Genomic DNA, 23,182 nt, shown 5'->3' on the forward strand with positions numbered 1-23,182 from the left:
CACATATAACATGTGCAGTGTACCCAGGTCCTGATGGGAGAAATGACATTCATCCTTGGAGATTTCACCCTTTTCAGGAGCCTCATGAGGCCCTGATTGGCTTTGTGCTAGGTACAAAAATGGCAAATTTTGGTGCCTGTGGAAGTTCTGGGAAAATGTAGGTACTCACCAGATGAAAAGAGAAGATACTGGGAAGAATGTGGGGTTCAGCATCCCCAGATAATGTTGACTGGATGTCCCCCCCACTTTTCCCAACCATTAAAGACACTAAAGGCACATAGAATGTGCTCCTGTGATTCCCTGAACAGAATGAAGGTCGTGCGATGCTAGCGAGGGCGTTTTGGAACCTTTGTTAGTTATTTTTATCGTTGCTCTGACAAAATACTTGACAAAACAAGGAAGGAAGGGCTTATTTCTGCCTGCACTCTGAGAGCCTAGTTCATCACAGCAGCAAAGATAGAAGACCCCCTCCCCACTGACACACACTCAGGAGCTCACACATTGTTGATTTTAGTTTTCAACTGGGCCCTTATGTGTACCCAGCCATCAGCAGTAGGAACAGCATGTTTCTACCTTGGTTTATTAGGAGTAGACAATACATATGGACCCCCAATTATGTAAATAAACATGGAGATCAAAACAAAACACTTGAAGGCCATTTAGATTGTATTCTTCTCCAACAGCATGGGCTTGCCAATTTGCTTTCCCATTTCATTCCAACCCTCCTGTATCAGCAGTCAGAAATGGCTTTTATGGATGGTAAAACCCATCTGGTATATGCATTATGTCATTTGGTTGTGAAGAGTGATTTGTAGACACATTCAGATGGAGACCTTGACCTAGAGAAGACCCCATTTAGCTTTCCATTAATATATCTCCCCCCAGAACAGTTATGAGCCCAACAAACATCTCACTAAACCTGCCTCACTTCATTATTTAGACACAGTCAACTTCATTCAGGTATTACATCTGGGGTAAAAAGACTCTTCCTATTTGTTTCTTTTATTTTCTTCTTTTTTTTCCTTTTTGGTTTTTGTAACTTCATCAGACATGTGCACACACAGACACACACACACATGTTCATGTGCACTTGCCCACCATTCTGGGACAGCAGTGTGGCAGGTTGACTGTCCTGGGGAATGCATCTTCCCAGTGCCTTGTCTTGTTAAGGGGGTCTTTGTCACTAGGGAAACAGCCTGGCTTTCATACTTAAAGAGATTATGAAGCAACATCTCAAGAAAGAGAAAATAACCAGAAACTGTTGGGTTTTGTTGTTTTGTTTTGCTGATGTAGGCCATGGAATGTCTTCAACAGAATCAATTCTGAGGCTTGTTACAAATTCGAATGGCTGGAACACAAGAGGGACTCAGTTAGCTACCAAAGGTACAGCCTGGGAAACTGACTGATGACAAGTGGAGTGGGTTATTCTGACTTGCTCAGGTGTGAGAATAAACTACTGCAGCCTGGCAGGAGGTGGAGAGTCCATGGGGTCCTGGATGCTGGCCAGAGCTGGAGAACACAAGCCACCAACAACTGCCAACCCCAGCCAGCCCTCCCACTTGCAGAGTTCAGACGTGACTCTAGTCCTTTTCCCCACAACCAAACACTATGCAGTAGAAAGAAGGGCAACACTCAATGCTTTTTGTCTAGCCCAACTTTTCCCTTTAAAATGATTTTAATGACATACCAGGAAACAAACGTATTCTTTTGTTTAATTAAACATAGATAAGGGGCCAGCGAGATGGCTCAGTAGATAAAATACTTACCTAATCCTCAGTTCTATCCTGGAACCACAAAAAGAAAGGAGAGAATGACTTTTATGAGTTCTTCTCTAACCTCTACACATGCACCATGGTGTCACACACACACACACACACACACACACACACACACACACACACACACACCCCTCAATGAATAGATATATAAATGTGCTTTTTTAAAGCCTGAAGTCCCCTTCATTTCCATTTTCAGCCCCAGTTGATCGCTGTGATGTGACTGTTTCCTCCGGGTTGAGCATGACCGTGGTTATCTTGAAGTACAGCAGCTGAGATGACTCTAACAAGAGTCTCTCATGAGATCGGGCCTATCATGATTTCCTTGTGGAGGAGGAAGGTGGCACATAGAACCTCACTGGGCCTTTCCCTTCCATGAGATTGAACTCATCACTGTAGAGGAGGTAAGTGACTGACTGGAGGTCCCTCCTGGTGGTGCCTGTGCTCCATATGTAGCCTTCATAAACTGACTGGTTTGTTGGTTCTTTCTTCCTCTCCCCTTTCTCCAGATGTCCCCCTTGAAATAACAGTCCCTTAGATATTACACTTTTGCAGGATGTATACATTTCTATATGTGTAAGTGAACTGTATTAATTATTTTTCTGTTGCTGTGATAAAACACCATGACCAAAAGCAACTTACGAAAGAAAGAAGGAGTTTAATTTGGCTTGTGGTCCTAGATAGAGTACATAATAGTGGGGAAGCATCGCAGCCATGGAACAGGAAACATAGCCATGGAGGTGGGAGCAGGAAGCTGAGAACTCACATCTTGAACCACTAGCATGAAGCAGAGCAAACTGGAGTGGCATGAAGCTTTTAACCTCAAAGCCCACCCCCAGTGATGTACTTCCTCCAGTGAGGCCATACCTACTACCCCACCCCCCCACACTCAGCACCACCAACTGGGAACCACATATTCAAGTATGTGAGCCTATAGGGGACATTCTCATTCATTCCACTCCATGAACCTAAAGAGCAGGTGTAGTGCTGGTGGATACTTGGTGGCTAGGGGCATTTTGCTATGACGTGCTCATTAACATGGACAGGTCCAGATGCCTTCTTAGGGATGACTGTTGCCAAGACAGTTAGCAAGGGAAAATAGGGCTATGGTGGTTAGTATTGTCTATCAAATTGATAAAATTTCTGGGTATGTCTGTGAGGGAGTTTCTAGATGGAGTTAATTGAGGTGGGAAGAACCACTCTAAGCATAGGTATCACAGTTCCATGGCTTGGGGTGCCCTGGCTGCAGACTGGATCTTCAGGGGTAGTGTGAAGTCCAGCATCATAGAAGGCTGCCTGTAACTGGAGAATACAGATAGGCCATAGTCAGTTGGAAAACACTTTAGGGCTCCCAGCAATTCAGCTTGCCCAGATTGTTGTAGATTATTATTATTATTATTATTATTATTATTATTATTATTATTATTGTTGTTGTTGGTTTTTCGAGAAAGGGTTTCTCTGTGTAGTTTTGGTGCCTGTCCTGGATCTTGCTCTGCAGACCAGACTGGCCTTGAACTCACAGAGATCCACCTGGCTCTGCCTCCTGAGTGCTGGGATTAAAGGTGTGCGCCACCACCGCCTGGTGTAGAATATTATTTTAAGATTTGTTACATTTTATACTATGGAACATTTGTTTTAATGATGCGAAGTTGTTGCACTCTTTTATGCTGCATTTGTTTAACTCTGTGAAGCTGTGCTACTTTGCCTATCTAAAATAACTGATTGTCTAATAAAGGGCTGAATGGCCAATAGCAAGACAGGAGAAAGGATAGGTGGGGCTGGCAGGCAGAAAGAATAAATAAAAGAAGAAATCTTGGAGGAGAAGAGGAAGAAAGAACAAGAGAACAAGGAGAGGAGAAAAGAAGGGGTAAGTAAGAAGAAGCTCGGAGGCAAAAGGTAGATGGGATAATTTAAGAAAAGCTGGCAGGAAACTAACCAAGCTAAGGCCAGGCATTTATAATTAAGAATAAGCCTCCGTATGTGATTTATTTGGGAACTGAGTGGTGGACCCCTCAAAGAGTAAAAACAACCAGCAACACAGGCTGCACTCCAAAACTGGATAATCACATCAATAAACAGTCCAACACCTCCCACCCCAACCATCAGCATTGCTTGTGGGCTCCTTAGGAGACTATAGAAGACATGCACTTCAAAACTGAATGAAATGATCAGGAAAGAGAATGGGGCGGTGCCATCTAACAGCTCAGTATGTTGTTCTGCTTCGGGCGGGCAAGGCAATGGGAGATGGTTGGAAGAACATCTCATGGGAGATGGTTGGAAGAACATCTCCAGGAAGACAGACGTTGACCAAGTTGTGAAAGCAGGAAACACAGCTTCCTGATGCAAAGCACTGGCTGAAGAACATTTCAGTTCTGAAGGCACTAAGAGCACTCCCTTCTCATTTACTTCATGCCATATGAGCATGTAAGCTGCTCATGGGAATTCATTATGGGCCCATGTGTGTTACTCACCACATACAAACATGGGAAGATCGACATGCCTACGCAAGATATATAAGGCTAATGTAGCTGAGTAAAGAGCTCATGCATGCTTTAAAAATACATTGTACATTTAAATAAATATGATCTATGACAGTGAACACAGCTCTAACATACGAAAGCTAGTGACTTCCCAGTGATAATTAACCTCTCCATTGCAATGCACATGATGGTGGCATTTATCACAGTTCATATATCCCAACAATTTTTGTAGACTTCTCTCTCACTCACCAGACTGCAGAATTTTAGACGATAATGTTTATAAAGTTATTTTGCATCTGATTATTTTTACAACATCTGGCCTTGGGCTTTGTGTGCCTGGGAAATAATGATTACATGAAGCAGACTGAAAACCAGCAAATTCTTGTCAGCACAAAGTCAGTGTCGTACTAAGAGCCCATGTTATTCATTGAAGGTATACTTGATTTGAGTATTTTCTACTCTGGGGCTGTGCTAGAGATGGTCATCCCTGTCCTTTGAGATTGCCTAGAGTCTACCCAGACTACAGCCCAAGTAGTGACTCATGAGAACAAGAAATGGCTGCTTTTGCCTGTCCTCTGAACTCGACGTGGGGGTGGGTGGAGACTTTCTTAGATTAAGTTTTCTTTCTGGAAAAGCTGGCACCACTCACTCCTTCAATGTTCAGGACACAGTCAAGAACTTAAGAGTTTGCCTAAGCATTCAGTCGAAAGTCTGGGACTCAATACAGACTACAACTTGACATGAGGCAGCCTTAAAAGACACTTCAGGGATCCCTCTGGATGAGAGAACAGCAGGCCCTTTGAGTCTAGCTTTTGACTTTTGATAGGACAAGAAAAATCTAGACAGAAAAGAGAAGTTATAGTTAGCCCCCATTCAGAGCCATTTAAATTAAACACATGGACTTTTATGAGTTTTACCAGTTTCTACACTGCCTGCCACAGGCTGTTATCTGCCCAAGGTAGTTAGCGCTTCTCTGTTGCAGAGCCTTCCAGGGCCAGTAAGGGGTTTAACCGATGAGCCAAGGGAATACCTTGGAACACACAAAGGACAGGCCTGGAACTATTATCTAGGAGAGCTATCTGTCCTGTGACTGCCTGCCTTGGACAAGATTTAGATAATGCTTTCTTTCTGTAATGTTTCCTGTGTATTTGGGACAACTACAGCACATAAGCACACACTTAGCTGCACAGCATGAGGACCAGAGTTTGGATCTCTAGCACCCAAATAAAACACAAGGCATGGTGGCACATGTTTATAACCCCAGCTTTGGGAGTAGGGAAAGCAGAGACAAATGAATCTTGAGTGCTCACTGGTCAACTCATCTAGCTGAAGTGGAGAGCCCAAGGTTCAATAACAGACCTTGTCTCAAAAGGTTAAGATGGAGAGCGATAGAGGGTGACATCCTATTCTAATCTCTGGTCTCCACACATGCACACACACACACACACACACACACACACACACACACACACACACACATCCAAATACCTTGAATCAAGTTTTCTGAATCCTTATTCTCATCTTCGTTTCTGTTGTCTTTGTCTTCTTTTTTTCTGCATCATGCCATCTGCTGTCATTGTGTAGGGCAGCCTTTCATTACTGTAGTGGAGTGCCTGAGATAACCAAGTTATAAAGAGTAAAGGTTTATTTTGGCTCATGGTTTCAGTCCATGATTACTTGTCTGTGTTGTTTTGGGACAAATGGCAAGGCAGTTCACCACAGCAGGTAGTGTATGTTGGAACAAGCTATCCATCTCATTGTTTCCAGGAAGCTGAGAGGCTGGAGGAGGAAGAGACTAGGTTTCCATAATCCTCTTTGACAAGCACATCCCAAGTGACCCAGCTTTCTTCTACTAAACCTCACCTCCCCATTGCTCCATAGGCTGGAGACCCACCCTTTAATGCCCAGGCCTTTGGGGGACACTAATTCAAACCATTACAATCATTATTAGCAAATATTCCCTGAAGTTTGAATGGCCAAGAGTCTGTCCTCTTCATGAGATAGAAGGGGTGCTTAGGGTGAGGCATAAATATCTGTTGAACTTCATGATGATGAGGTTGCATTTACAACTGGGTTTTCTGGAGCTTTCCTCAATGAAACAATTTTCTAGAGCTTCTTTCTATAGCCCCATTTGAATCTGCTGTATTTTCAGTCTGGGCACATTCATCTGTTATTCACTCATGGCCAGTAAAATACAGCAGTTGGGGCCTGAGGAGGTGGCTTGGTTGCTAAGGTGATTGATACATGAGCATGAGGACCTACGTTCAATCCTTAGGACTCCTTTAAAAAGTCTAGCATGGTGGTGTACACTTGTAATCTCAGTGCTGGGGAGATGGAGACAGGCAGGTCCTTTGAGTATCATTTATCAGTGAGCCTAAGCTAATCAGTGACCCCTAGATCCCTGTTAGAGTACTAGTATCAAAACAACAAAATAACAACAGCTTTTGAAGAATACCAGAGCTACACACACACACACACACACACACACACACACACACACACACACACACACACACACGAACAGGTTTTCCATGGAATAAAGCAGATCTGGATAGAAATTTCATCCCTATTGCTTATTGGCTTTGCCAGTATTGGTAGTTATCTATAACCTTTACCAGATTTTTTTTGGCAAGATGTAAATTTTCTTCTCTGGAAAGTTCCCAGTACACTTGTGAACCACTAGTGCCGAGAGTTTCATACTGGCTTCTACTGCATGGATTATGGCTTAGGGAGCGCAGGCACAGGTGGAAACAGGCGCATAAACAGGTAGCTTTTGTGTTATAGCTGGCGTTTCTTCTTGTGTGAGTGACTCACTGGAATTTCAAGGGTGGAATAACCTGGGATATCTGAAGTCCCAGAGGCCAAAGCAGGACTTACCAGAGAAGACACCAGACCGTGGAACTCAGTCTCTTCCTGAAGCCCTGGCATACAATAGCTCTGAACAGTGTGGTTACAACGCCCCTTTCCTGACAGAGCTGTCACTGTGCAGCTTAATTTATTTCAGTGACAGCCTAATGCTACTAAAGATTTTATGAAACTTAAGCTTTTCAAATGTCATTTTTGTTATTCTAGCTAAGCCGAGAGAGGGAGGCCTGAGGGTTTTTATTTAAGGAGAAAAAGGAGAGACAGAAGGTCAGGAACTCAACAATTCTCTGCTAGGACAGCTGGTGCCTTGCAGTTGCTGTAGCTGAGAAAGAGAAGCGAGCAAGAAGTGGCGGGATTCAGATCTTGGGGTGAATCTGTGAGTTACAAACTGGCCTGATGGCTGCGTTTTCTGTGCTAGCGTGATAAAGATGGCATGGTCGCTGGTGGTGCTGATCCACACTGGAGCCAAAATCAACCCTTCAGCCTCCACACTGCACTTCTCTGAGCCGGCAGCCCAGGGAGCAAGCCTCAGACCCACAGTGCTGCAGTAATTTCGACTGTCGCGCGCCCCCTCACGCAGTACCCACACACTACTCTGCGTGTTCCCGGGGGAGCTGCCCGTGGTGCTGAATTTTTCCCTTTGTCTGAGGGGACCTGGGGCCACAGCGCGTTCAAAAGGCTCAAACGGTCCGCTGCAGGGCCACAGCCCTAAGATCCCTGACCAGCGGCAGGCTCAGCATAGCAAAACCATACTAGACTCTCCATCCCACTCTAGCGACTCTGGCAACTGCAGTTGGAGGTCTGCAGGATCTGAAGCTGGCCTGTCCGGTCTTTCTTTCATTCCCTAGTGAACCTAGATTTCTCTATCCCCACATTCTCTCCGGTCCTTTGCCTCTTGAAACTGCATCTGGTGGTCCCCACAACTTGGCTCTTCCCACACCTCCTCTGCCCTCCCTTGGGACACGCCCCCTCTGGAACAGCTTCTCGGGGCCACTGCACACTTCCACAGTGGAGATCACCCCTGGAGCCTGAGGCCCAGGTTCCTGGCCCCGCCCCCTTTCTGGCTCCATCCCTACTACACACGCTGCCCCCTTTCTCTAAGCACAGAGTTGGACTGCATGCTCCACCCCCATCTTCCATAAAAGGGAGAGCTGGAGTGGGGGAAGAGGTGGAGAGGAGGAGCTCCCAGACCCTTCAAAAGCTGCTGGCCCACTAGGAACTCCTGGATTCGTTAGTAGAAGAGAGCAACCCGAGTGAGAGTCCATCTGGGCTGAGGACCCCCGAGGGATAGCAGGCGGTCTGCGCCTGCCTTTGAGAGTCCTTTCCCGCCAGCCAAGCCTCCTAGCAGGTAGGACCAGCTCTCAGGTCTGCCTTCCTGGACTGCGAGAGCTATCCACGAATAGGAGCTGTTTAAAGCACCTGTGCTAGGTTTATTTTATAGAGCAGGAAGGACAGCATTTATTGCGTTTGATGTTCTGGGGCTAGCTATGCCAAAGAGAGGAGTTGGGTGATGGAGGGAGGGTATATGAGGGATGGATCAAAGATGGAAAGTGACAACTTTGATTACCTTTGGACAGGTGGCCATGACCTCACTGCCCCCTGGAACCTCTGGGGACTCTGATTTGTTTTCTGGGCTGCCCCCAGCCGGTTCCACTTCAGCCAACCAGAGCGCAGAGACCTCTGAGGGCAACGGGTCGGTCACGGTTCCCCGCGCTGCAGCAGTCACGCCCTTCCAGAGCCTGCAGTTGGTGCACCAGCTAAAGGGGCTGATCGTGATGCTGTACAGCATTGTGGTGGTCGTGGGGCTGGTGGGCAATTGCCTGCTTGTGCTGGTGATCGCGCGCGTGCGCAAGCTGCACAACGTGACCAACTTCCTCATCGGCAACCTGGCTTTGTCCGACGTGCTCATGTGCGCCGCCTGCGTGCCGCTCACTCTGGCCTATGCCTTTGAGCCTCGCGGCTGGGTGTTCGGTGGAGGCCTGTGCCACCTGGTTTTCTTCCTGCAGCCGGTCACTGTCTACGTATCGGTGTTCACACTCACCACAATTGCCTTGGACCGCTACGTCGTTCTGGTGCACCCGCTGCGTCGACGCATCTCACTGAGGCTCAGTGCCTACGCGGTGCTGGGCATCTGGGCGCTATCCGCAGTGCTGGCGCTGCCGGCCGCGGTGCACACCTACCATGTAGAGCTGAAGCCCCACGACGTACGCCTCTGCGAGGAGTTCTGGGGCTCGCAGGAGCGACAGCGGCAGCTCTATGCCTGGGGGCTGCTGTTGGGCACCTATTTGCTCCCCCTGCTGGCCATCCTCCTGTCCTACGTCCGAGTGTCGGTGAAGCTGCGGAATCGCGTGGTTCCTGGAAGCGTGACCCAGAGCCAAGCTGACTGGGACCGAGCGCGTCGCCGCCGCACTTTCTGCCTGCTGGTGGTGGTGGTGGTGGTGTTCGCCGTCTGCTGGCTACCGCTGCACATCTTCAACCTGCTTCGGGACCTGGACCCGCATGCCATCGACCCCTACGCTTTCGGGCTGGTGCAGCTTCTCTGCCACTGGCTCGCCATGAGCTCCGCCTGCTACAACCCCTTCATCTATGCCTGGCTGCACGACAGCTTCCGAGAGGAGCTGCGCAAGATGCTGCTCTCCTGGCCTCGAAAGACTGTGCCCCATGGCCAGAGCATGGCGGTCAGCGTGGTCATCTGATGTCAGCCTGCCAGACCTGAGCTTGGGAGCTTCATTTCATGTCCCTTAGTCCCACATGAGACCCAATTCCCAGCACAGTGAGAAATTCCCATCCAGTCCTCTTGTCTGGCTGTCTGTCTGGTTTTTGTGTTTCTGTAAAATGTTAGGTGGGCTTTGGGGTAGAAGAGCTTGGGGAGAGAGAAGCAGATTTATCAGTTCTTCCTCTGACCCCTGAAAGCAAAACACAGCTCTTTCTCTGGGTCCAGAAAAATAATTCAGAAGCAAGTTTTTCTTTTTTTTCCCTCCACACTTACACTGTGGGTGGGATTTAAATGTGGTGCTGGGGTTGGTGAAGATTTTCAGCTTATCTTTTTAAAAGACCCCAGCTGAGATATAATGACTCATTGTTTTGTCAACCTGAGCCTTGGAGTCTCTATTATTTCAGATAAATATGTATCCCAAATCAATATCTAGGATTTCAACATTTCCTGAATAAGACCTTTACGCTCCAAAAAGATTTTCACTTTAAAACCATTTGAATTTATAGTACAAATCCAGTTTCAAGTACCTTTCAGGAGGTGTTGCTTTTGTCTCCTTCTAACTCCTCAGCTACTATTGAAAGGATGAAGTAAGCAGGTCAGCTGGTAGAGAGCTTACCTATCCCCGAGTTCAGTTGCTGCAAAACAGGGTATGACAATGTATGCCTGCAAGCCCAGAACTCAGGAGATGGAGGAAGAAGGGTCAGGAGTTCATGGTCATCCTGGGCTACATAGTGAATTTGAAGCCAGCCTGGGCTACATGAGAGGAATTAATCACTGAAGGGATAGGCAAAAGGGGAAAGATGTGATTCCCTTAAGGACATGTGTACCTGTCCATGAGGATAGACATTGTGTGTGTGTGTGTGTGTGTGTGTGTGTGTGTGTGTGTGTGTGTGTGTGTGTAATGTTTACCACAAGACAGAAGCTCAAATGTTTGGCTTTGTGAATGTTCAGTGCAAGCTGTGTGGCACAGCATTCTCCTGCAGTCTCTAATTGCTGAATTTCAACAGATCAACAGCTGCCATCTGACTTCTCAGCACCTGCTCCCTGGAGACTCTTGCAACATATCAGCCCAGAAGCCAAGGGCTGGAAAAAGATTACTTAAGGACAGCACAGAAAAATAAACTTCCATCCACAAGATGCATAGTTCAAATGCTGATCCCTTTCAGGGTTGTGGGAGCAGATGAAAATTGTTGTGCATGAACCTGGGCTGGTAATCAGCACATTAACCTCCCAAGAGTTCTGTTAAAGAGGAATGTGCCTGGGACAAGGGCCTCCGTAATGGATGCTGAAACAGTCACTGGGGTGGTGAGAGAAGGAGCTTTTGGAAAGGATACATAGAATCCTGCTATTAACCCAGGCCCTGTGAAATGTATGGTAGGACATAGCGTCTGTAGAAAATCTGTGAGGTTCTAGTGCTTCTCCAGCAAGGTTTCCCCTTATCTTCTATTACTTTTGGAAAGAGACTAGCTCATTTATCAGAGTGCTGTACAAGAGGAGGTGTGCTATTAAAATGACAAGGGTTAAATGACTAGGCTCACACCTACAGCAAGAATATTTGCTACTGGGCTAGGCAGTTCTAGAAGTCTTAAGTAACTCCTGGGTTACATTCCATAGACTGGGCAAATGATGTTAGGAGAAAAGTTGAAGCAGATTAAGATGGGAGATGGTAAGTACCTCTGGCAGTAACACCTAACTGACTTTGAGCTTCATCTAGAGACTAGAGCTTGGAGAACCTATCTGCTAATGATGCAGCTCACCTCCACATGTAATATTACAAACAACGATTGTATTTGTTAGGCAGCCCAGAGATGGGCTTTTGTGCTTCCTGTTGAGGCTCAAAGCCAGAGCATGCTTTTGATGGACACTTATGGAGAGAACAGGAAATGGGGGGAGAAGTGGGATTAGTTAGGGAGAGGTGTAGTTGATTCTGTTCTTTTTGTTGACATTGCTGGTTCTCAGCCATGGCTGCTCTTAGAATCCCCCAGGGATTTTAGAAATCCAGACCAAACTAAACAAAATACATTGATGCCTAATCCCCGTCAACACCCCTCTCCCCAAAATCTGATTGACTCGAGACGGGGCCTGAGAGTCTGCATTTTTCAAAACACTTCTGGAGACTTTAATGTGCAGCCTAAGTACAGTACCTTAAGGATGGCCATTTTCTAGTGCTGCTCAGAAATGCCTTTGTGAGTCTTCATTTGTACCTACTGAAATTGTTAAGAATCTGGACTTGAATTTGACAGTGAGTTACTCACCACAGTTGAGGAATACTCTGTCAGTCTTCAACAGTGCCTCATCTATCCATTTTAGAGGACAATCCTCATGATTAGAATATTTGGGCATTCATTCAGCAGTTTCTTCAATCAGTTCCTATGTAGTTGAACTGCATTATAAAGTTACCCATCATGAACTATTCTAAGACTTCGTTGTCAAAGTGATTAAAAAAATTAAAATGTTTCCTGATTAGTTTAAGGCCACACCAACTGTGGGAAGAAAGATTGCCACCAGTTTGTCATGCAGTGACTTAAGTTAAAAATTTAAACATTTGTATAGGTTTTCTGGGGAACCTAAAGAGGGTGGTGAATTAGGCTGTGCTTATAAGTATCTTTGCAAATTGTGAAATTGGCAGCTGAACAACAACAAATTAATTGCTACCCGATGTGACATCTATTTAGAAGCAGTTTGCCAAACTGGCTTGCAAAAAAATCTCTCAGAGATGGGCTTCAGGGAAATCTGCATAGGCTTATACGTAGAAATGGAATTTAATAATTCGTTTTTGGTTAGTATCAAGTGCCTAAGACGAGTAAGCAGGTCTGCTCCTGCAGGAAGTGAGTCAAGAACAAAGCTGGGAACTGAGCCAGCTTGGAACTCGGCAGCAGCCTTCCTTCCCAATCCGTTTTGCAAGCATTGTCAGCAGGCCTCACTTCTGGCATGCCATCAATAGATTTATCTCACCAAATTGACAGAGGAGTATTTCAATATGTGTTGGCAATAGGGACCCAGGAGCAGCAGCCATAGGAGACAGAGAAGTAACAATATTCCAATTGATGTAACCTTTTCGAGCTTCTGCCCTGATGGATGTTCAGGCTGCTCTTTTTACCAGGGCAGCTCATTTTCAGGTTTATTTTCTCTGTGAACTAATCAACCACCTTTGGTTTGTATTCTTGAACATCCAATAGTGTTTTAGATGCAAGGCCAGGAACTGACCTCAAGGGCACCCAGGTAAGAGCATAACTTGATGGGGAGTGGACATAATGTCCATCCCTCAGAGAGAGAGGTTAGGAGTGCCTGTGTTCCCCAAGGCATGTCTGTAATGGATTTATGACCACACATTGATTTCTTTACTATATGTGTAAGATGTCTTTGTTGCTGAGTCAGTGTGGAGGTTCCTCAGGCTGGGGCTTGTAGTGTGTTTGACATAATAAATATTACATTGGTTGCACAGTCTCCAGCTGTGGGATTAATGCATCTATCCAGGGTCACTCCTAGAAAAAACTTAGTGCCCAACCTAGATTTCATTACCTTCACTAATTCCAGAGATGAACTGTTCATGCTGGCTTTTCTGTGACCCTCTATCCCCAATTTGCATGATGCTAGCATTTTAGCCTATGGTATTAAGGTCTTCCCAAGGGCAGGGGCCTAAATCCACAAGTCCATCAAATAAAAGTAAAGTGGAGTATTTCATGCTGAGTTTCTATGCTGTCATGAATGTAGATAAATATCTAATGGTCAGCATTTTATCAACCTTTCCCACATATAGCTTGGAAAATTCTAAAACCATATAATACATGGGCCAATAAATAAGATGAGGAACATTTTAAAACATTAATGACAGAGTCATAAGCTATTTTTTGCTGAATATAGATTATCATTTTAAAATGGATTTATGGATGGCTAGTTGTTGCACAAATCCTAGATGGTCTTACCATAAAAAACCCAGAGCCAGATACTGGGGTAAATGCTGAAAGATCAGAGAGACAAAGCAACAAGCTGCTAGAGAAATTTTTCACTACTACCAAATCCTCAGGCCAAATGGAAGGCGAGATCCTGTCTCCATGAATCCTCAGACTGAATGCCTCTGAATCCTCAGTCAAAAGACTCTAGTTTCTGTCTCCTCACGCCTTATATGCCTTCCTCCACCCACCCATTTCACTTCCTTCCTAGTGCTGGGATTAAAGGCATGTGACTCCCAAGTACTGGGATTAAAGGTGTGTGCCACCACTGCCTGGCTGTTTCTCTCCTAGATTGAATCAATCTCATGTAGTTCAGGGTGGCTTTGAACTCACAGAGATCCAGACAGATCTCTGCCTCTCAAGTGCTAGGATTAAAGGAGTGTGCCACCACTGCCTGGCCTCTGTGTTTAATCTAGTGGCTGGCTCTGTCCTCTGATCTTCAGGCAAGCCTTATTTGATACACAATATATCACCACAGCTAGTAAGAAGCTCATCTGGTTAAAAGGTGCTTGCCACCAAGACTGACTATCTGAGTTAAATCCCGGGACTCACATAGTGGAAGGAGAGAACAGTCTCCCTAGTGTTGTCCTCTGACCTCCACACACACTCTGTGGAATGCACATACCCCCCCCCCCAATAAATCAATGCACTAAAAATGAATTTATGGGAGTGGATGGAGAGGTGTCTCAGTGGTACTTGCAGCTCTATCATGAAGACCTGAGTTTGGATCCCAGCACCTATGTGGGGTGGTTCACAAAAAGCCTGTAATTTTAGCTCCAGGGATCTGACACTCTCTTATGGCCTTTGAGAGCATCAGCACACACTCACTGTACACACACTTTCACACTCACACATAAATACAATAAAAAACATTTACAAATGGATTTATGAACCCATTTCCTCTGGTTTCACTCCTCCTGAGCACAAAATAGGCTAGTGTACAGATACTGGGAAAGGAAGGTGTTCAGACTGGATGGGACAGAAGTTAGTAGTGATTCACGAAAGCCTGGACACTCAAAGTCAGTCTTTGGAGACAGTAAGCCTCACGGTAACAACCAAGTACAGACTAGCAGGTTCCTGGATGATTCTCTGCTTTTCAAATTTCCCCCCTTCTCATTTTTATCCTTCTGTTTTGCCATTTGTCCTTGCTGCTGCTCTATTTATCTATAAAATACCTCCTGTCTGAAGTCCCTTCTGTCCTAGGAATAGCAACAGAGTAAGAAAGAAAGGTATACAAAAATAGAGAAAGGTAAAATCCCAAAGACAAAAGACAGATGTGTTAATTTAAAGTTAAGAAAAGCTGGCAGGGAACAAGCCAAGCTAAGGCTGGGCACTTATAATTAAGAATAAGCCTCTATGAGTGATTTATTTGGGAGCTGTGTGGTGCCCCCCCAAAAGAGTAAAAAACAACCAACAACATATAATGGCAGGAACTATAGAGAAAGAGACTGTTTACTTCATGGTGGATCAGACATGAGGTATACCCTTCAAAGGCTTGCTTCCAGTGACCTATTTCCTCCAGCTAAGCTCTGTCTATTAAAGTTACCATGTGTCTTTTCTTCAGACCTTGATGCATGTTCAGGGAAGAACAGCAGTGAAGCAAGCCTGTGTATTGGTGTCTGAGATGTGGTAAACTATAGGTTTTGGAGACTTGGGCTGAGTAACTACTGATCACTAATGATCACTGCCAGTGCCCAGAGGTGTTGTGACTCACATTTTATATGCTATCAGCTATGTCTCAGCAGAGAGCTGCCAGAAAGTTAATTTCTTTCTTTCTTTTTTTAAATGCCCTAAGATATTCATGAAACATGAAGACCATGAATATGGATGAAAGATAACATAAAGAGACTCCATGTTCATGTACAACTGTCCCAATTACTTTAATTTTTTCTTTTTTCTCTTATCATGCTAATTCTTTCAGACAATGAAAATAAGGCTGCTTCCCGTCCTCCAGCAGGCAAACAGGGCTCTTATACAGCAGGTCTCAACCTTCCTAAGGCTTTTATGCAGTGTTCTTACCCTTCTTGACCCTGTGACCCTTCAATACAGTTCCTCATATTATGACGACCCCTAACCATAAAGCTGTTTTGTTGCTACCTCATACTGTAATTTTGCTGCTGTTATGAATCATAATATAAACATGTGTTTTCAGGTGGTCTCAGATGACCCCCATATAAGGGTCATTCGACCCCCAAAAGGGTTACAATCCGCGTGTTGAGAACTGCTGCTCTTATGTGAGACAGCTGAGTCCTCTGTGGGTCTGCCAACAAACCTGTGCTCTTTGCAGATGCTTCTCAAGCAAGAAAGTCTTACATGAGACAGGATTCACTGCCTTCCCCATCTTTTCCTTTGCTTCCTTTTGGCAAACATTTATTACCCACCCCCATCTTTCTAGTGTTGCTATTGGTTATTTCTGCTTGAATGGAAGGAGGGAGGATGTGCTGCTGCTTGAATGAATGACCTATAAAACACACAAATGTGGCAGTCATTTATCAGGCCATTACCACTCAGGTGCTCATTATGGTAATCATCAGGTAATGACGCTCTGGGGTGGCTGCTGAAGCTTGAATAGAAATTAGGTTGTCTGTACTGACAAAAGAAGGATCAAGGTAAAACTGCATCATGTGCCCATCCTTCAAGTTCACGGTTAAAGTTAGGATGTGTGTCTTCATGATCTTTTCATTAAGGGGGATTTGGCTTTGAGTTTCTTTAGTAATTCAAGGTTGAATATATATCTCTGCACTCAGTATATGTTCCCAGGGATGTGACCAGGTTTGTGGTAGACAAGACAACTTCTTAATACTCACAGCTGGTGGAACAGATCACAGCTGTACAGCAATCAAACTGGTTTGAATTTCATTGCAGGCTACCACTGTAGTCCACACTACAGATTTCTGTCTGCAGCTCTGGTAGCTGGGCCTTGGACAAGACTCTTCTCCAACATTTTAAAAAAGTGATTTATTTTTATTTTATGTGCACTGGTTTTTTGCCTGTGTGAAGGTGTTAGATCCCCTGGAACTGTGTAGACAAATTTCTAAGTGGTCTTATTAAATAAAGAACACAGAGCCAAATATAGGGGTGAAAGCCTTAGAGATCAGGGAAATAGTGACAGCCACCAACCTTACCTCTCCAGCTTTGCAGCTACCAAAAGGGAGCTACTTCCTGTCTAACCTGCGCCTTTATTGCCTTGCTGTTCTGCCCTCTCATTGGCTCTTAGCCCACCTACCTCACTTCCTTTTCACTGCTTGTCTGTAGAGACCTCCAGGTCTCTATGGTTGGTACTGGTATTAAAGTCATGAGTCACCATGATTGACTGTTCCTGGTGTGACCTTGAACACACAGAGACCCTGCCTGCCAAGTGATCAGATTAAGGGCGTGTGCTGCCACTGCCTGACTTCTATGTTTACTTAAAAATGGCTGGCCTTTCCCCCCTTGATCTCCAGACATGCTTTATTTATTAACATACAAATAAAATATCAACCACATTTCATCACAAATAAAGTATCATCACCACAGAACTGTCATTACAGACAGCTGTGAGCTGCCATGTGAGTGCTGGGAATCGAACCCGGGTCTGGAGGAGCAGCCAGTGCTGTTCACAATGTGAGCCACTTCTCCAGACCCTCTTTTCTAACATGATGTTGTGATCTACAAAGTTCACACTTGAGAATCACACAATTCAGTCACACACACATACACACTCATCCCTAAAGAAACCATAATAATTCTTAATGGCTTTTCTCTTGCTGTGTTAGAATACTCTGATAAAAAGCAACTTAGGGGAGGAAAGTATTTGTTTTATCTTATATTTCCGGGTCACAGACCATCGTTGAAGGAAGTCATGGCAGGATCTCAAGGCAGGAATCTGAAGGTGGGGCTGCAGGCTATGCTGTACAGCATTCCCTCTAACGAGGAAAAGAAAATCGTTCATAGCCAAGAAAGTCAAGAATCATAGGGGATGCTTCTTGAGGCTTGCTTGTTCACAGACTCATGCTTAGCTAGCTTTCTAAAATATAACCCAGGACCATCTTCTCAGAGAATGGTGTTACCCACAGGGGAATGGACCTTCCTATAACAATTAACAGTCAAAACAATACCCCATAGACATGCCTAGTGATCACTCTGGTTTGAGAAATTCCTCAATTGGGACTCCTTTCTCAGGTGACTTCAGGCTGCATCAAAGTTGACAGTTAAAATCAACTAGGACATTATGTTTCAAGTATGTTTATTATTTTGTGTTGGGCTGTAATCATAGGTATCCTAGGTTACATAAGGGCCTCAGGGTGGGCATGCCTGCCAGAGACCTTCCTATTGGCTACTTTAGCTACAACATTAAACCACTTTATCCAGTGAGTGAGAAGTCCTGAAAAGCACTCCAAGTCCAAGATCTCATATGGACTCCAAGGGAACATCTGGTCTAACTCCTTATGCAGTAGATCAGGAGGTAAGGCTTAGGAGGGAGGCTTGTCCCAGGGCACACAGCTCATGCCAGGCCAGGAGCAAAGATTTTTGCTTCAGTTCTTTCTTATACTGCTTTTCTGATTTTATAAATCATTAATCTTATGTTAAAAAACTAACGAATACATAAAAGTTTAAGGAAGACACAGAACTCCAGCTTCACAGTAAAGTTTTTGTGAGTTCTGGTAAGACCAGGCTCATCTCAGATGCCATGAGGAATAAAGTAGCTGACGAGAAGGGAATGGTTGGCAGAGAGTTGAACAACAAATGCCTGCTGGCTGGTAGGTTTTCAGGTAGGCGCGCGCGCACGCACGCGCACACACACACACACACACACACACACACACACACCCCCACACACACACACACACACACACACACGCACGCACACGAGAGAGAGAGAGAGAGAGAGAGAGAGAGAGAGAGAGAGAGAGAGAGAGAGAGAGAGAGCAGGTAAGCAGGTCAGAGTATTCGTCTCCAGGGAAAACTTTATAGCAAGGTTTTTGGCTTGTATCCTATGACCTGTGGGATTCTGGGAGAGGAGAGAGAACAGACACTGGGGTGACTCATATGTTAACCTGCTAAACAAGAGTTGTATTTGGGGTTTCCTGTTATTTCACCTTAACTTATAGTAACATTTAAGAGATGGGAGGTACTCTATGTTCAATGCAAAGAAACTTAGGTGCAAAGAGGTGAGCTTATCCCACCAGAGAATTCCAGCAATGCACTTGCAATAGGTGCTGTTGGGGTGCAGTATTATGGGAGGAATGGATGTTCTCATCAACTCCCTGTTCCTAGATCAGGCTTAAATGACAGAAAGGGGATGTCCAACAGAGCTGGGCTTATTCCTGAACTGTGGACCTGTGTTCAGATCCTCTGAGGTTTGGTCAGAGTTTTCCTGACTGCTTTGCAACCCAGGGAAATTGTAATGCTGCAGAGACAGAGCTAGTATCCCATCTTCTATACTTCTCAGAGAGCCCAGCCAGCTTCAAAAACTCAAAGAGGATGAATGTGTAAATGGATGAGGGAGTAAGTTCAGGAAGAGATGAGACATCCTTCTCTCTGTCTTGGGGTTGTTCTAGAAATGTTTGTGTTTGGGGCTTCCCATTTCCCTTTCCTGGTGGCATGCTCACTGTCTTTGGGGGTGATGAGCTTTTCTTCCTTCCTTCCTTCCTTCCTTCCTTCCTTCCTTCCTTCCTTTCTTTCTTTCTTTCTTTCTTTCTTTCTTTCTTTCTTTCTTTCTTTCTTTTTCTTTTGGTTGTTAGCCTAGCCTTTAATGACTGAACTATCTCTCCAGCCCGGTAATGAGCTTTTCTTGCATGGGACAAGTTTCATGGTATCCCAAATAGGTTCCCAGCTATGGAATAAAATCCTGGCCAAGGAAACAAATCTAGATAGGCCTGCTTTGGACTCTGTTATGCAGGAATCTCATAGTCTTGGACAAGGTTATCAATGTGTATTGGATATGCACACTTTCAGACTCTTTCATTCTGTTGAAATGGTCAGAGGCTACATGTCACATACCAAGGCCATGCCAATATTTGATGAAAATATACCAACACAGTATACTGGTCATGGAAACTTCTGCATGCTTGGCTGTCTCCCTCCCATGTTCTGATGCCTTCTCCCAGCATCCATGTCAGTTTTTTTTTCCTGTGACCTAGACTCGTGAATAAAATGGAGATGATGGGTTATTACAATCTCTGCATCTTTTGAATTTTTAAAGGTGATGCTGTTTTATGTGGTTCTTTCTGAAATACAATATTATGTCTGATTTGCTGCTTTGGTAAGGAGAGGCTCTTCTAGAGTGTTTCAAACATCCTTCTCTATTCTGATAGCTTTTATCCCACAGGCTATTAAACCAGTGCGGAGGTTGTACTGAAAGGGCCTAGCAGATGCCATATCAGGTTGCTCAGTCTTCTCTCAGAGATCAGACCCCAATTTCAGTTTCCTGAAACTTAAGCAAGCAGTTCTGGGAGGGCCATGACATAGTCCTTGCAGTAGCTCCCTTTCTGCATATACTCTGACTGCTCAAGGTTCAGCCAGTTGTTTACTATCTGGGACACCTCACCAACTTAGAGCTACGTACATTGGTCATCGTGAACATGCTAGGCCAGCCAGCCTCCATGGCAGCTCAAGGACAAAGCCTGGGACTTGTCCAGGCCTGCCCCAAAATGGTAACTGTAACCCCCAACCAGTAAATTCAAAGATAACATACCCTCACCCAATCATATGACACAAAGGCTTGTATCACCCTGCTTGTGGTTTTTCCCTTTAAAAACCCCTCACCTTGAGAGCTCAGGGCCATCCTACTCCACCCACTGTGTCAAGTGTTGGACATGGACCAAGCCCAGGCTTGCTTGTTATCAATAAACCCCTGTGTTTTTCATTGGGTATTGGCTCTGTGGTGGTCTGGCTTGGAGGTCTTGAGACACGGGCACAACAGTACTATCAACTGAGTTCATTCTAATTATTTGGAAACCACAAAATGGATACCAGGTAAGACCATGGAACCAATGAGCCAATTGTGAGTTGAATGTGGCCAGGACTTTATTATCTGGCTACTATAAATCCCAATGTAACAGTCAAGTGTGGTGATATTTTGTTTGTACCCTAACAAATAAAGCTTGCCTGAAGAGGTGCAAGTCATTAGTTAACCATAGAGATCTGGAGGTCTATAGAGATAGGAGGCAGGAAGTGATATGGGTGGGTAGATAGAGGAATATAAGGTGGGCAGAGACAGGCGCTCAGCCCCTTAGGTCTGAGGAGTTATAGAGGTAAGAGATGACTTTCGATGCTCCTTTATTTCTCTGATCTTTCAGCATTTACCCCGATATCTGACTTTGGGTTTTTATTATTAAGACCAATTAGAATTCACACTACAGTCAAGAGCTTGATGACTGTGATGTCCTAGCTAAAGTTTCTGCTGTTGTGATGAAACATCATGACCAAAATCAGCGTGGGAGGAAAGTGTCTATTTTACTACTCATAGTTCATCATTGAAGGCAGTCAGGGCAAGAACTCAAACAGGGCAGGAACCTGAAGGCAGGAGCTGATGTAGAGGCTGTGGGAAAGTGCTGCTTCCTGGCTTGCTCAGCCTGCTTTCTTATAGGATTCAGGACCACCCCTAGTGTCACCAGAGGTAGCACCACTCACAATGGGCTGGACACTCCCATATCAATCACTAATTAAGAAAAAGCCGTACAGGAGACATTTTCTCAACTGAGGTTCCTTCCTCTCACATGAATCTAGTTTGTGTCAAGTTTACATAAAAACTAGCCAGCACAGTTGATTTTGATCTTTTCTTGTTTGAATTAAGAAACTCTTAGGTCATCAGTGAGTCCCATCTCTGTGTTAGGGAGGGCACATCCAGGGAGCATTGACTGATAGAAAAGGCCTGACCTTTATGTAGGTGGCACCAGACTGAATAAAAGGGGACTAATGAGGGTCCCAGCATTCCTTTTCCTCTGTCTCCTGTTCCATTGAGATGTAGGCAAACAGCCTTAGGCACAGGCAGGAGTTGGCTCTGGTTACACGACTTTCCTCCCATGGTGAACTATATCTCCTGAAGTGTGAGCCAAAATAATCCTCTTGTCTCTTAAATTACTTACGTTGGGTATTTTGTCATAGCAACAACAACAACAAAAGCAGTGACTTTTACAAGTAAGTCCTGAGTTTGGACCTCAGCTTGCTCTACTCTTTGGCCACAGATCACAGACCTACATTCCCAGGTAGACCCTCTGGCTTGACACAATGGCTTTAAATTGTCAACTTCAGGATTAAAAAAAATTAAAATGTTTTATTTTGTTTAAAATTACATCTACCCGTGTGTGTGTGTGTGTGTGTGTGTCTGTGTGTGTGTGTGTGTCTGTGTGTGTGTGTGTGGCCGGGAGGTTTCATGTGAGTGTAGGTACCTATGAAGGCCAGAAGAGGGCATCAGATCACCGTGAACCACCTGACATGGGTACTAGAAACCAAACCCAGGTCTTCTACAAGAGCAGCAAGTGCTCTTCACACTGAGCCATCCCTGCAGCCCTTCTGGAGTTTTGTTTGGTTTTTCAAGACAGGGTTTCTCTGTGTAGTTTTGGTGCTTGTCCTGAATCTCGCTCTGTAGACCAGGCTGGCCTCGAACTCACAGAGATCCACCTGGCTCTGCCTCCTGAGTGTTGGGATTAAAGACATTCACCACCACTCCCTGGCTGGATTCTTTTTTCTAAAGCAGCCATCAAGGTCAGCCAAGGTGACAGCTTTCCAGTGGCGTTGGTACCATTTCCTCCTTATTTCTGAAGCGCTTGTACCACTAGGGTTGATTTGCCTCTTGGATCTACTTTCCACTCCAGGGCCAGCAAAGAAGTGTTTATGAGCTATACTGTTAGCTGTGCCTGGAGTTATCTGAGTACCCTCTGAGAGCCATGGGAGTCTGCCTCAGCGTTTGCTTTCTTGGACCATTCTTGGCTCCCATGGTTCCAAGTTGTGCTATTCAGAGAGCAAACTGAAGGCTAGTCTAGGAGTGTGTCAGAGAAAGTGTACCTGGTTCAACAACTACTGAAGGAAGCAGATGAATGGGGGTGGAGAGGACTGAGTGTTGAGAGGAGGTAGCTTCGATCCATGCCTGCTGAGGCTCCAGGCCACTCTGGTGGGAAATGTAACAACATGTACCGTTTTTAAAAATCGAACCATTAAGTAAAACACAGCTCCATTTAAAAAGGTTATAAGGAAGCCAGTTGGCAGAAATTCCAATTCCTCTAGGGCCATCACTTCTTCAAATGAAAATATATGCTTAGGTTTCATTTCTCCGTAGGAACTCTGCCACTATGCATTAGACAGTCATGTAAGAAGATGAGGCCAAGCTCTGATGGCCCAGAGTGGGGCACAGAATCATTTTACACAGCCTTCTGAATTAGTAAAACTTTCTAATTTGTCAGAATACTTTGG

At 45.0% G+C, this 23,182-nt stretch overlaps 1 protein-coding gene and 1 long non-coding RNA gene across 2 annotated transcripts; one reads left to right on the forward strand and one right to left on the reverse strand.

The window, feature by feature from the left end:
- Positions 1–583: 583 nt before the first annotated feature.
- LOC128094272 (uncharacterized) lies at positions 584–8,798 on the reverse strand. Its single transcript, XR_008212907.1, has 4 exons — positions 8,688–8,798; positions 5,744–5,868; positions 1,767–1,784; positions 584–1,348 (listed from the first exon to the last, which is right to left on the reverse strand). It is a non-coding gene; the product is annotated as an uncharacterized LOC128094272 (long non-coding RNA).
- On the forward strand, positions 7,938–14,423 carry Prlhr (prolactin releasing hormone receptor). Its single transcript, XM_052712511.1, has 2 exons — positions 7,938–8,468; positions 8,698–14,423. The coding sequence occupies exon 2, from the start codon at positions 8,704–8,706 to the stop codon at positions 9,814–9,816; it is 1,113 nt and encodes a 370-aa protein (XP_052568471.1). The 5' UTR covers positions 7,938–8,468; positions 8,698–8,703; the 3' UTR covers positions 9,817–14,423.
- The last annotated feature ends 8,759 nt before the right edge of the window (positions 14,424–23,182 follow it).

This window comes from Peromyscus californicus, unplaced genomic scaffold, assembly GCF_007827085.1.
Source record: "Peromyscus californicus insignis strain IS unplaced genomic scaffold, ASM782708v3 Scaffold_4__1_contigs__length_199733344, whole genome shotgun sequence".
Taxonomy (NCBI): Eukaryota; Metazoa; Chordata; class Mammalia; order Rodentia; family Cricetidae; genus Peromyscus; species Peromyscus californicus.

Bases quoted from the DNA above. Each gene is read 5' to 3' on its own strand.
- Prlhr (XM_052712511.1), top strand. From the start codon at position 8,704: ATGACCTCACTGCCCCCTGGAACCTCTGGGGACTCTGATTTGTTTTCT.